Source organism: Notamacropus eugenii, chromosome 2 (genome assembly GCF_028372415.1).
Source record: "Notamacropus eugenii isolate mMacEug1 chromosome 2, mMacEug1.pri_v2, whole genome shotgun sequence".
Taxonomy (NCBI): domain Eukaryota; kingdom Metazoa; phylum Chordata; class Mammalia; order Diprotodontia; family Macropodidae; genus Notamacropus; species Notamacropus eugenii.
The window spans coordinates 465,543,980-465,556,036 of NC_092873.1; the positions used below are offsets into that span (position 1 = coordinate 465,543,980).

Consider the following 12,057-nt stretch of genomic DNA (forward strand, 5'->3'; position numbering starts at 1 on the left):
TTCAAGGGTTTCAGACTGTCTCTACAGAGAACAGAAAGAAAGCAAGGTCACCCATTTTCTTCTCTTAACCTGACAAACCACTTGTGCTCCTAAATTTCAAAAGAAAAGAAGAAAATGAACTCCAGAGTGTCAAACTGGTGTACATTGTGACAGCTGTCCATTAAAAAGTGGTGAAGAGCTTAACACTGCTTAAATATTGTACTGTCCATTTATTACAACCAGATGGTATAGACCAATCAGATTCCAAAATGTTGTGACACTGCTATTTATAACTCTCTCCTGACTGAGGACTTGAGTGAACTGGCACCCTAATCTAAACTAAGAGGTAATTCTGGTCTTTTCAGCCCTCATCTAAAACCATTTGGGATGCTGAAAAGAGGTGATTAGAAACATGCCTGTGTGTCAGCAGCAGGAGTGCAACAACCAATATGTTTAGTGAACAGTATCTAAAGGCAAAAGCTGTACCAGATTGCTTCTGGGATTCCACGTCAGCTGTCTTTAAAACCAGGTATAAGGGCCAGCAGCATTCTTGCTACGATGGAGATGTAGTGTATATCAGGAGGCAGAAAGGCCCATAACTCAAATTGTCACAATGTTTTCGGTTTATTTGGAAGGTGTCACACAAGCAGCATTCTCCCCTGTTTTTCATTGATCTGGTTCAGAACATCAATCGTATCCCTGATTAAGGTCTCAAAGATCCCATCAGCTAGCTGCATCTTTACGCAGAGTTCATCTTCATCATAGTTTACCCACTGAGCCTCCTCCTCATGGAGCTCTTGTACCTGGGATTTAAAAAAAATTTAAAAGAATCACCATCATACAATTCTTACTTGTTCTGATGTACAGCTCTTTGGGAACTTATAATTTATAATTAAATCAAAACTAGAGCAGAAACTGGGAAACAATAGCCAAAACAATAGTCAAAGATCTATTTCTCTATGTATGCATCAAGTCAATCTGTGAACAAAGGAACACAGTTACCCAAGAAATATGTTAAATTTCAGTACACAAGCCAACATATGCCACCAGGGATGTTTTAAGCGTAATCCTCCCTTGAACAGAGAATGAACCAGATAAAGGTTCACTTTCAAAGGCTACTGTATATAAAGGATAACCAAAAATATTGCAGAAAAGGAAATCAAGGCTCAGAAAGGTTAAAAGATTTGTCCAGGGTCACAGAATGAATCTGTGGCTGATGTAGAACACCCTCCAAGGTCTCCTGGCCTCCCAGGTCAGTGTTTGTTTTGCTACAATATATACATTCCACAAAGTTCTGTCCTCAAGTTTGTCTCCTGTTCCTACACTCTTTTGGAAATCTCATTTATTCTCATAGCTTCAATTACTACCTCTACTATCCATTAAGATGACTTTCAAACCTCTACCTTTGCCCAATATCCCCTTCTAAGCTCTAGATCTATGTTTCCAACTACTACTCTGTCCAATTGTCACCTCAAATTGAACATACTTAAAAACTAAATTCAGAGCAGCTAGGTGGCACAGTAGATAGAGCACTGGCCCTGGAATCAAGAAGGCCTGAGTTCAACTCTGATCCCAGACACTTAATAGCTGTGTATCCCTGGGCAAGTCACTTAATCTCAATTACCTCCTAAAATAAACAAACAAAATACTAAACTCACTGTTCTCCTCCACCAAAAAAACCTTTCTCCAGACTTTTGGTTAGGTACTTTTTTCCCTAGTCACTTATTTTATTCCTTCTTACCCACTTTTTATTCCTTCCTCCCTTTGTTTTTCAATTCTCATTTATTCAGTTGTCAAGAAGATCCTCCGTCTGTTCCCTCCTCGCCACTGCTTCTCCCTTAGCTCAGGCCCTCACCATTGATTGCACTAAGTCTTTTAACAAGTCTTCCTCCTTTCAATTCTTCTTTCACAGAGCTGCCAGATTAACTTTCCAAAACACAGATAATGCATGCATTATTCAATTGGCAGTTGGTACCCAATGAAACAGGAATCAGGTCCCACCCTCTTACCCAAGCAAGCTCCGCTAACTGGCTCTGCTGTGTCTTCTCAGCCTTAGGTCAGAGTGCTGTTCTGCACACTCGAGCCAAACTGGTACCTTTCTGTTTTCCCCAAGTACTTGTTGTTTCACCTTTATGCCTTTGATTATGTTGTTCTACAAGTACAGCACGTACACTATCTCATCTCTGTCTGCTGAAATGCTTCCTATCTTTTAAGACTCAGTCCAAATATCACATTCTCTATTAAGGTTAACTTAATATCCTTAGTACCTCATTCAATCCCCCTACCTTAAAGATAAGTAAAAATCTGTCCCAGATAAAGTAAGTTATTTGCTCAAGGAGATTACATGTAGTAAATATCAAACATATCACAACTAGGACCCAAAATTCAGTGCCCTCTTCCCAATAACAGGCATACCTAGCTTCATTAGTACTTGTTATTAATCTAATTAATCAAAATTACTTTGGCTTACACTTTACTGAAAAACATTAATCACATGTATTGCAGAAAAAGCTGGCTGGGATTCAGGTCTCTATGGAAGTACAAAAGAAACTTTTATATTCAAAGGGAAAAAGTATATGAAGGATCCATCAGACATTAATGTGGTGTGGACAGAGCACAGAATTTTAAGCTAGAAGACCTCAGTATAAATCCTATTTCAGACACTTACTAGGCTCCGTGACCCTGGGGGCAAGTCACGTAACCTGTCTGCCTCAGTTTCTTCATTATCAGTCACATACAATTAATTTAAGCATAGCCTAAAAACCAAAAAAGTTTCTTTTTATGTTCTAGGAGGTAAAAGAAAGCAGAAGAAATTTAAGTTGAAAAACTTCTAGGTCAATCTCCCCTAAGTATGAACTAAAATAAAGTTTGCTTCAGACTTTGGAAGGAGGGGCCATAGTGATGTGTATGTGAAAAGTCCAGCTCAGTCTTTTTTAGTGCCTTGCACCAACCAATGGATAACTGTGTTTGATGTTTAACCAATATTTGTTCAATGAACTGAAGGAATGAAGCTCAAGAGAGATTATTTTTAAATTTAAGGATACCACCATAACGAATGTAGAATATGCATACAGAACATGCACAACAAAGGCTGGAAACAACTGTATTATCTAGTTTTACAATCCTAGGATAGATAATCTTTTACTGTAGTAGACAGAGCCTTCTGGCCTCAGGAAGACCTGGCATCAAGTCCTACTTGTGACTCACAAATGGGTCAATTTACTTATCCCTCAGTGCCATAAAGAAACTCTCTAAGTATATATAAGCTGTGGAGCAGGTGCTGATTTGTAATGTTGGAGGAAGTTTCCTCAATGAGAATTCCTTACACCAATGGGATAATTAGTTTAGCTGAAAAAAAGTTACATATACATGATTAGTATAAATGAAAATGGTCTCAAAAATAAGAAGCTAGAAATACAATAAATACAAGATTCAATATTTTAGTTAAACCAGTCAATCACTTAGGACCAATGTTATTAGCCCAGGTGAAAAGTTCGTGAACTTGGACAACGTTTATCAAAATCAAACATTGTTTAGCTTTAGTCACTGACCAGGATGTGATCAACTCGATCTCTCTTCTTCCGTCCAAATTTCATCATTTTCTGCCAATCTGTTTTGTGATTTGGTTCCTTTTTAAGGCTGAACAGCTTGAGTACTTCAGTCGCTATAAATTTCTGGGGAAAGAAGGAAACAGGAGAAATGGGTGAAGGAGAAACATTATAGCAATGATGGAACTGAAATTTAGGTGTATAATTACTAGGTAAATACTACGTTCTGTCTAATATGAGATTAGAAAAGCCTTTAACTTATGATTTCACTTACTGATTCTGAGAAAGGTATTCAAATTAAGATACTCATTTAGTTAATTTATATTTTTATATATGCACATATTGATAATTACCATACTTCTAACAGAATAATAATGAACAGTACTGATTTTAACAGCCATTTGTAATAATGGGAACTATTTAAATTGTCCTTTCTGTGATTTTTGTAATTTCAAGCTGGCACAACCTCCCACCTAAACAATTTCTGAAAGTGAACCAAAAGACGAATCTTATAATCTGCCATTAAATCACAAAAAATTTGGGGACAGGGATAATGTAAAAGACAAATCCAAGACTTTTGCTTGGATCAAAAAAAAGTATAATTGTGGTTACTAAGAACTATTGTCACTTTCCTAAGAAAAATGTTTCTCCATATTAAAAAAAAAAAAAAGCATTTCAGTACTAAAAGTAATGAAGTTCTGGGAAGGAAGGGAGGGAGAAGGGAAGGAAGGAAGGAAGGAAGGAAGGAAGGAAGGAAGGAAGGAAGGAAGGAAGGAAGGAAGACTTTTATTAGCTGAAAAAAAATGGTGCTAGCAGGGCTCTTCTATTTCATTCTTGTCTTTTGCATCTTTCATTGTAGACTAGATCCCTCAACCAGGTAATGATTTTCAGCAATAAGAGTAGCTCTCACAGGTTGAGGGGATTCAAATCAAGGGGTATTACTGTAAAAATTTTATGGTTTTCCAGATCTCTAATAATATTCTATAAATTTGTTGAACTGGCAAAACTTCTCAAATAGGCAATAAAAAATTATTAGTGTCTCACTGGAAAAACAACTGACCTGAAAAATAGATCCAGGAGAAAGAATTTAAAAATTACGGGACTACCTAAAAGCCATGATCAAAAAAAGAGCATAGACATTCTTCCAAGAAATTATCAAGGAAAACTGCCCTGATATTCTAGAACTAGAGGGCAAAATAAAATATTGAAAGAATCCACCAATCACCTCCTGAAAGAGACCCGAACAGAGAAACTCCTAGGAATATTGTGGCCAAATTTCAGATCAAGGAGAAAATACTGAAAGTCTCTAGAAAGAAACAATTTGAGTACCATGGAAATACAATCAGGATAACACAGGATCTGGCAGCTTCAACATTAAGGGATCAAAGGTCTTGGAATGGGATATTTCAGAGGTCAAAGGAACTGGGATTGAAACCAAGAATCACCTACCCAGCAAATCTGAGTATAATACTTCAAGGGAATAGAGGGTCATTCAATGATATAGAGGACTTTCAATCATTCATACTGAGGAAAAGACCAGATCTGTATAGAAAATTTGACTTCCCAAGATAAGAATGAAGAGAAGCATGAAAAGGTAAAATAGGAAAGAAAAATCATAAAAGACTCTCTAAAGCTGAACTGTTTACATTACTACATGGAAAGAAAATATTTGTAACTCTTGAATCTTTTCTTAGTATTTGGGTAGATGGAGAGATTGTACCCCCCCCCCACACACACACATAAAGAGTACAGGATGTGTTGAATTAGAAGAGATGACATCTACACACAAAAAAACAAAACAAAAATTAAGGGGTGAGGGAGGAAAATACCAGAAAGAGAAAGGGAGAAATGGAACAGGGCAGGTTATAACTCATAAAAGAGATAAGAAAAATCTTGTTCAATGGAGGAGAAAAGGGAGAAGGGGAGAGGGGAAAAATGAAGCTACTCTCCCCATATGTGGCTGAAGGAGGGAATAACATGCTCACTAAAATTGGTATGAAAACTTATATCATTCTACAGGAAAGTAGGGGAGGAGGTGACAAGTGGGGTGAGGGGAATGATAGAAGGGAGGGCAAATGGAAGAAGGGAGTCACTAGAAATAAACACTTTCAAGAAGGGACAAGGTCAACTGTGGGGGGAAAAATAAAGGGGGCTAGAGTAGGACAGAGGGCAATATAATTAGTATTACACAACATGATTATTATGGAAGTTTTTTGCAAAATGACACATATTTAGTCTGTAGTGAATAGCTTGCCTTCTCAGTGGGGTTGTAGAGGGAGTGGGGCTGGGAGAGAAGTTGGATTTCAAAGTATTAGCAATGAATGTTGAGAATTTTTATTGCATATAATCAGGAAATAAGAAATACAGGGAATGGGGTATAGAAATTTATCTTGCCCTACAAGAAAAGAGAGAAGATGGGGATAGGAGAGGGGCGGGGTATGATAGAAGGGAGGGTACATTGAGGGAAGGAATAATCAGAATGCAAGGTATTAGGAAGCAGGGGAAAGGGAGTGATGGGGAGAAAAATTGGACATGTTACAAAGTGAGGTAAAAGCAATTAGTATTAAAACAATTGACTGAATTAATTACTGAGAATAAATCAATGACATCTTTAGTTTGGGGAAAAGAATTTTAGTCTAAATTTCCTAGAGGAAGGCAACCTCGGGTAAAATTTGGCACTGATGGAAAAGTTAAGGTTTTAATGGTAAATTTGATTTTATGATTGCTATTTAATCAGGAACTAGAACATGTACAGAAAGACATGTAAGCCACTTAAGACTTGCCTCAAAAGATGCTCCTTAGCCAAAGTGAAATTATAATCATATTTGAAACCTGGTTATTGGAACTTGCCATTTTTAGATGCTATGGGACTATTAAGTGACTGTTCTTCTAACTCCAGGTATGGATAGCAAGAAAGGTGGTCTGAGCCTCCAATCCATGATGCCAGTAAGCCTGTGAGGTGCTGGTATGAACTGCAAAAGGTGATCTCATGGGAAGGGTGGGAGAGCGGCTGCTCAGCCTGGGCTGAGGTAGGATTCTCCTGACTCAATTTCCCTACTGACACCTGGCAGACTTTAAGCCTGACTAAATGCAAGTGGACAATCTAATCCTGCCTGGAATTGACATGAAACTGGGGAGATACTGTATCCCTGCAATGTCCCTACACTTGGTGGCAATTTCCTGTAGTCAAAAGGTTTTTAAGCTTAATACCAGATCTATTCAATTATAGATTATTGGTAGGGGAACATCTGAGGTTAAGTCTAAAATTAAGCTATTAGGCATAGGACTTTAGACCAACAACAGTAAGTTAGGGTCCTTTAATTCTTAGTAATACTGTGGAGACAATTAGGTCAAGAGCTTGTGAAGTTAGCAACATAAATATTATTTGTGTCTCAGTTGGTTAACATTTTTTAAAAAACTCTTTTGTGGTCCATATTGTAAATGCTTTAAAAAGAAGTATCACCTGACCAAAAGTCTGAATTGTTTTATCTGTTATAAACTGTGTTAAAAATGAAAAAAAAAAAAGAGGTTATTAGTGCATTCCTATTACTATAGGGGCAGCATGGTAAAAAGTATAGAAAGCCATTCTCAGAGTCCTGCTTGATGCAAAATGGTATATGATCCTGGACAAGTCACTTAACCATGTTCCCAGATAACTCCGTGATGTGGAAAGGTCTCCTGTGTCCAATGGAAAAGGGAAGTTCCTCATTAGGAGCTTTTTTCTCCTTTTGAGGTCCAAAGGAAAGATGATAATAATAATAATAATATTACTTTAAGGTCTAAAAAAGCTTTACATATATTTAATTTAATTTAATTTAAAAAAATCCTATAGGCTGGTTTACTGAGGTCCTTTTCATTGTGGAAACTGTTAGCTTTACAGAGGACTCGAAGGTGGTATCACCTATGATTAAAGCATTACAGGGTTTGTTTGTTTTTTTAAATGTTTAACTCTTTTATGTGAAGATAATGTCAACAATTTGGTCCTCCCAAAATTAGAAATCTTATGGGACAACTATAGCTAAGATTTATGTCTACAAACTAATATGGATGCAAAGATAAGTCCACTGAAAATTTTTCAAAGACAGGTCTCAGATATGTTATGTCCAAAATTTATGTTTTAAACCATGGATTCTTAACTTGGGATCTGTGAACTTTTTTGTTGTTTAATCTTTTTGATAACTTTATTTCCATAAAACTGCTTCTTTTGTAATCCTATTTTATTTTATGCAATTAAAAACATTATTCTGATAATGATTTTATGATAAAAGGTTTCACTAGACTATCAGACTACCAAAGGTGTCCATGACACAAAAATACGTTAGGAATGCCTCTTGTAAAGAGGCTGCATATCTCTTTAGAAAGGGTAGAAACAGTAGATGAGAGGAAATGGAGAGGGAAATAGTTTATGAAGAAATTCCATCTACTCAAACCAGGTGGGCACTTTTTCTTAACTTATAGCCTAAGAGATTGTTGGAAAGGCTACTCAGTATTCTAAAATCACTATAAATAAATCTTAAAATTTTTATATGCTATAGTACTTGCTAAACTTTCTTTAAATTCCCCAACTTTTCGTAATTGCATGGAATGTGAATGTAGGTAACATGATAGTTAAAAATAACATTTTGGTTTTTTAAAAACGGCTCAAAGTTGCTTTTCAAATACACCCCTTCACTGTTTCGTAAAAAGTTAGAAGGGAACATTTTACAATTTTTTTTCCTACCTTGATTTCATCAAGGTCATTTGGATTTTTTACTCTTCGGAAATAACTTGAGTTTATCCTACATGGTTTCATCCAGATAGGCTGATTCAGATTGGGATCTTCAGCAAATATTTCTCCAAAAATCTCTTTTGTCAAATCAAAGACCGCCTTGACAAAGGGGGAAAAATAGCAAAATTAAGAATCCAAAATTTGACCAATATGAGATCTTCCCAAATTAGAAGAGTCCTAAAAAAACGTACCTGCTTGTAGACCCTTTTACTGGTGCTATCCATATCTTGACCCCTACAAACACTGCCTAGCAGCTTTGTGGGAATGCTGATGCTTTGAAGATCATGGCCCATCTCTTTCCATTTCCAAAGTTCCTCAGCTGAAGCATGGACTAGTGCTTCTACCTCTTCTGCAGTGTGTGGAACAGCCAATAATGTCTCACATGGTTTTGGAGGTAGTACTTTTTTTGACTCTGCCATTGGTGGCACAATTGGTTCTTCTACCTTCCTTTGTTGGACCTGGTGGGAGGAACTCAAGCCAAAGTCTTCATCAAACCAGTCTTGGTCATCTCCTAATGCACTCAGGAATTCCCGACTGATTTCAAGCTCTGCAAGCCTCTTAGCAAGTTCTTCCTGCCCACTGGCACCAAACACAGGGCTCCCCTACAGAAGATAAAACACCATTTAGCAATCTCAAAACCACTGGTAGAAATATTTAAGGAAAAAAGCAACAGTTTATTTGTACATTCAATTATTTCTCTACATTATTCTCTCTATATCTGTTACCAAACAAGAAAAACAGAATAGTGGCTATTAATATAAACTAGCTCCTTTAAACATTCCACTTACAAACAATTCTGCTTACATGTCTTATGACTTGATTTTTTTTTTTTTAAATTACTGGTTAGGGTTTTTACATCATAAATCTTATGTGTTGTAAATCTGGAAACAGGATGTAGATTTTCTCACCTCTGGTGTGAATCTGGCTCAGGTCACTAAAAAGCATTACTTTTGTTCAATTGTCCAAGAACAACCTGAATAATTGATGGTCCTGATGTATGTCATAGTGGACATATATCCATTTAACCAGACTCATCATCATAATGAAAGCTGACATTTATGTAGCGCTTTAAGATTTACAAAGCGCTTTACATACATTTTCTGATTTGTTCATCCTAACTGGCAGTCTCTGCACAGAAACCATGACTGAGTAGCTAGTCAGACAAATAGCTCTCAGGCGTCTCTTCAACAATAAAGTTCAGAACCAGTAGTAAGGCAATACAGAATAAGCTTGCACAGTGATCTATTTGGACACCTAAGCTGGGAACAGTATGCGAGGTAGTCAACTTAGCAGTTTTTAATGAATACTATAATCCTTACAAGATTGCCATTTGTTTGTGACATCTCTAAAATAACTCCTTGTGATGTAACAGAGGACAGTTAGAGAGAGAGAGAGAAGCTACAAAGTCCTCAAAAACAGTGATTCTGTTTACTTGTAAATATCATGACTTCAATGGAGTAACTGAGAAAACAAGACTCTCCTCTAACTTTCTAAGATAGATTCAGTATAGATAATTCATTAGTTACCTAACAGGGAACATACTTAAGGGAGAAAAACTCTTAGGGCTTGTATGTACACAATTTACACTGGTGAGCTTTCATGCTATGGTAACTCACTGGCAGTATTTTTCTTACGTGAGAAATACTCACCGGTCTGGGGCACATATCTGGGGAGGAGATGTCTTCTCTTTCATCATCTGCTTCAGCCTTGAAAAACAAACCCGGCAGATGACTAGGTGACTGCTCCTCATGATGATTAGATGGGACTCTGGAAAACACTTTTTCTGGGTCATCATCATGGAGCTCCTGGTTGCTAAGCTGGATTTTCTCATTCTTAACCTTCTTAATTTGTTGCAACTGATCAACTGTATCCTTCACAAAGGTTTTTAGCAAGCTATCTGTCAGTAAGCTGACAGTTTCCAATTTTTTTGATTTTTCTTCCTCACTAAGTGATGACCTCAACTGAGCTTCTAATTGATTTTTTTCTTTAGTTAGAAGGTCCAGGAGTGGGGTTGAAGGCTTTCCCAAAACTTGTGAAGGTAAACTCTCTTTCTCTTCAGGCAATTCTTTTGTCCAATATTCTTGCTGCTTTCTCAATTCTTCAGAAAGGACAATATCTAAAGTATCTTCCAATACAAAAGGAATAACTTTTTCTATGGCACCAGAAACAAAAAGGGAAATGTCATTCTCATCTTTTAAGGAACAAACTATGGAATCTCCTAACAACTGCTCTTGAGCAACCGATTCAGCAGCCACAGAAATCTCCTGTGTGTGGTCTACTTTACAAATGGACTCAGCCTTACTGCTTCTTTCCACTGAGGTTTCCTCCATGGGCATGCTAACTGGAGATTTCTCCTGGAAATATTCAACTGAATCTCTTTCCCTATTAGACTCAGGTGCCTCTCTGTCTTTCTGTTCTTGTTTCTGATGTTGATTATCTTGTTCATTAGAGAAAGCATCTTCATTTTCATCTACAAAATTACCAAAATCTTCTGGAATGTGAGAGATTTTCTGAGGGGGAGCAAAAATCCCATGTTTCTCTTTACACTTAAAGTATGTAATTCCATCATAAGTTCCACTGTTATTTCCTTCAGGCTTGTCTAGTTCTACTCCAGCCCAAAATCCTTTAGCAAACTCTGTCAAGCCTTTGAATCGAAGAGTGCCAGGCTGAACATTGCTGATAAGGACTCTGTCACCAAGATGGAAATTCGGCAGCTCGTCAGCTTCAGCAGTAGAAACAGAAGTCCGTGACGGTGCTTCAGTGATGCCAGGTTCATTCTCCACATCACTCCGTTCCTTACTTTTCATAAGTTCTGTTGGGGATCTAAGTTCTAACAGTCTTCCAGAATGGGCACTTCCAGAAATGGACAGACTCTTCTCACTAAGGCATTCACTGATTTCATCATCGCTACCAAAGCTGGTGGCTTTACTTCTTGAGTTCTTTGTCAGTGGCAATTTTTCTCTCTGTGACGGAGAGTCTCCTCTGGAAGATAACACAGGTGACAATTCAAAGTCATCTTTGTACAATTCAGCAGGTGTTTCTTCAACTGAAGTTTCTTTCTTGGGAGATGATGCCTCAAAGTCATTTGAGTAGGACATCTCTCTAAGAGCAGAACGTTGCTCTGAAAACTCTAAGTCTTGTTCCTCTGCAATCTTTTGTCTGTAGAAGGCTTGTTCTGATTTTGCACTCAGATTTTTTTCCACATCATCTCTGTTCTTTTGTGCCTCTTTTATCATGTCCTCTTTTTTCTGAAGTTTTTCTATGGCTACTGGGCTGTGTGAATCTTCTGGGGCCTTTTTAGAGTCTAAATTAGAAAGACCTTTCTTTGAGAGAATCTCAGGTGAATCTCCCTGTTCCAGGTCGAGTTTCAACAAGACACAAGATTTTTCAGAGAGTTTAGAATAAGTATCTTCAATCTCACTCTCTTCTGATTTTGCATATTCCACCACCTCTTCCTGGATCTCAGATTTATGACTATACTCTTCTTCCAATTTAATATCCAATACACTGGAGATTCTGTCATGGCTTAGATCTTTGAAAGGAGATACTAAAGGCACATTTTCCAGATAATCCCCAGATTCTGCTCTGGCTCTCCTTGATATTTTGAGGTTTGGAGATGGGTTTGGAGGCTGTTCTACACGAATATCCAAGTCAGCAGGTCTCTTGGCAGGTGTAGACAAAGATCTCTCAAATAAAGATTTTTCAGAACTTGAGAGCGAAGCATCTGAAAGACATAATAAAGAAAGCATACCATCAAAGTTA

At 37.3% G+C, this 12,057-nt stretch overlaps 1 protein-coding gene across 5 annotated transcripts in view; it reads right to left on the reverse strand.

Annotated features, from left to right (window-relative positions):
• Positions 1 to 584: 584 nt before the first annotated feature.
• CEP350 (centrosomal protein 350) overlaps positions 585 to 12,057 on the reverse strand; it is a 142,700-nt gene continuing 131,227 nt past the window's right edge. For all 5 annotated transcript variants that reach the window (XM_072648498.1, XM_072648495.1, XM_072648496.1 and 2 more), the window contains 5 exons: positions 9,945 to 12,019; positions 8,487 to 8,897; positions 8,248 to 8,394; positions 3,531 to 3,653; positions 585 to 782 (listed from right to left, as the gene is read on the reverse strand). In XM_072648498.1, coding sequence (XP_072504599.1) covers positions 618 to 782; positions 3,531 to 3,653; positions 8,248 to 8,394; positions 8,487 to 8,897; positions 9,945 to 12,019 — 2,921 coding nt within the window. In that variant the 3' untranslated portion in view covers positions 585 to 617. The remainder of the gene's footprint in view (positions 783 to 3,530; positions 3,654 to 8,247; positions 8,395 to 8,486; positions 8,898 to 9,944; positions 12,020 to 12,057) is intronic.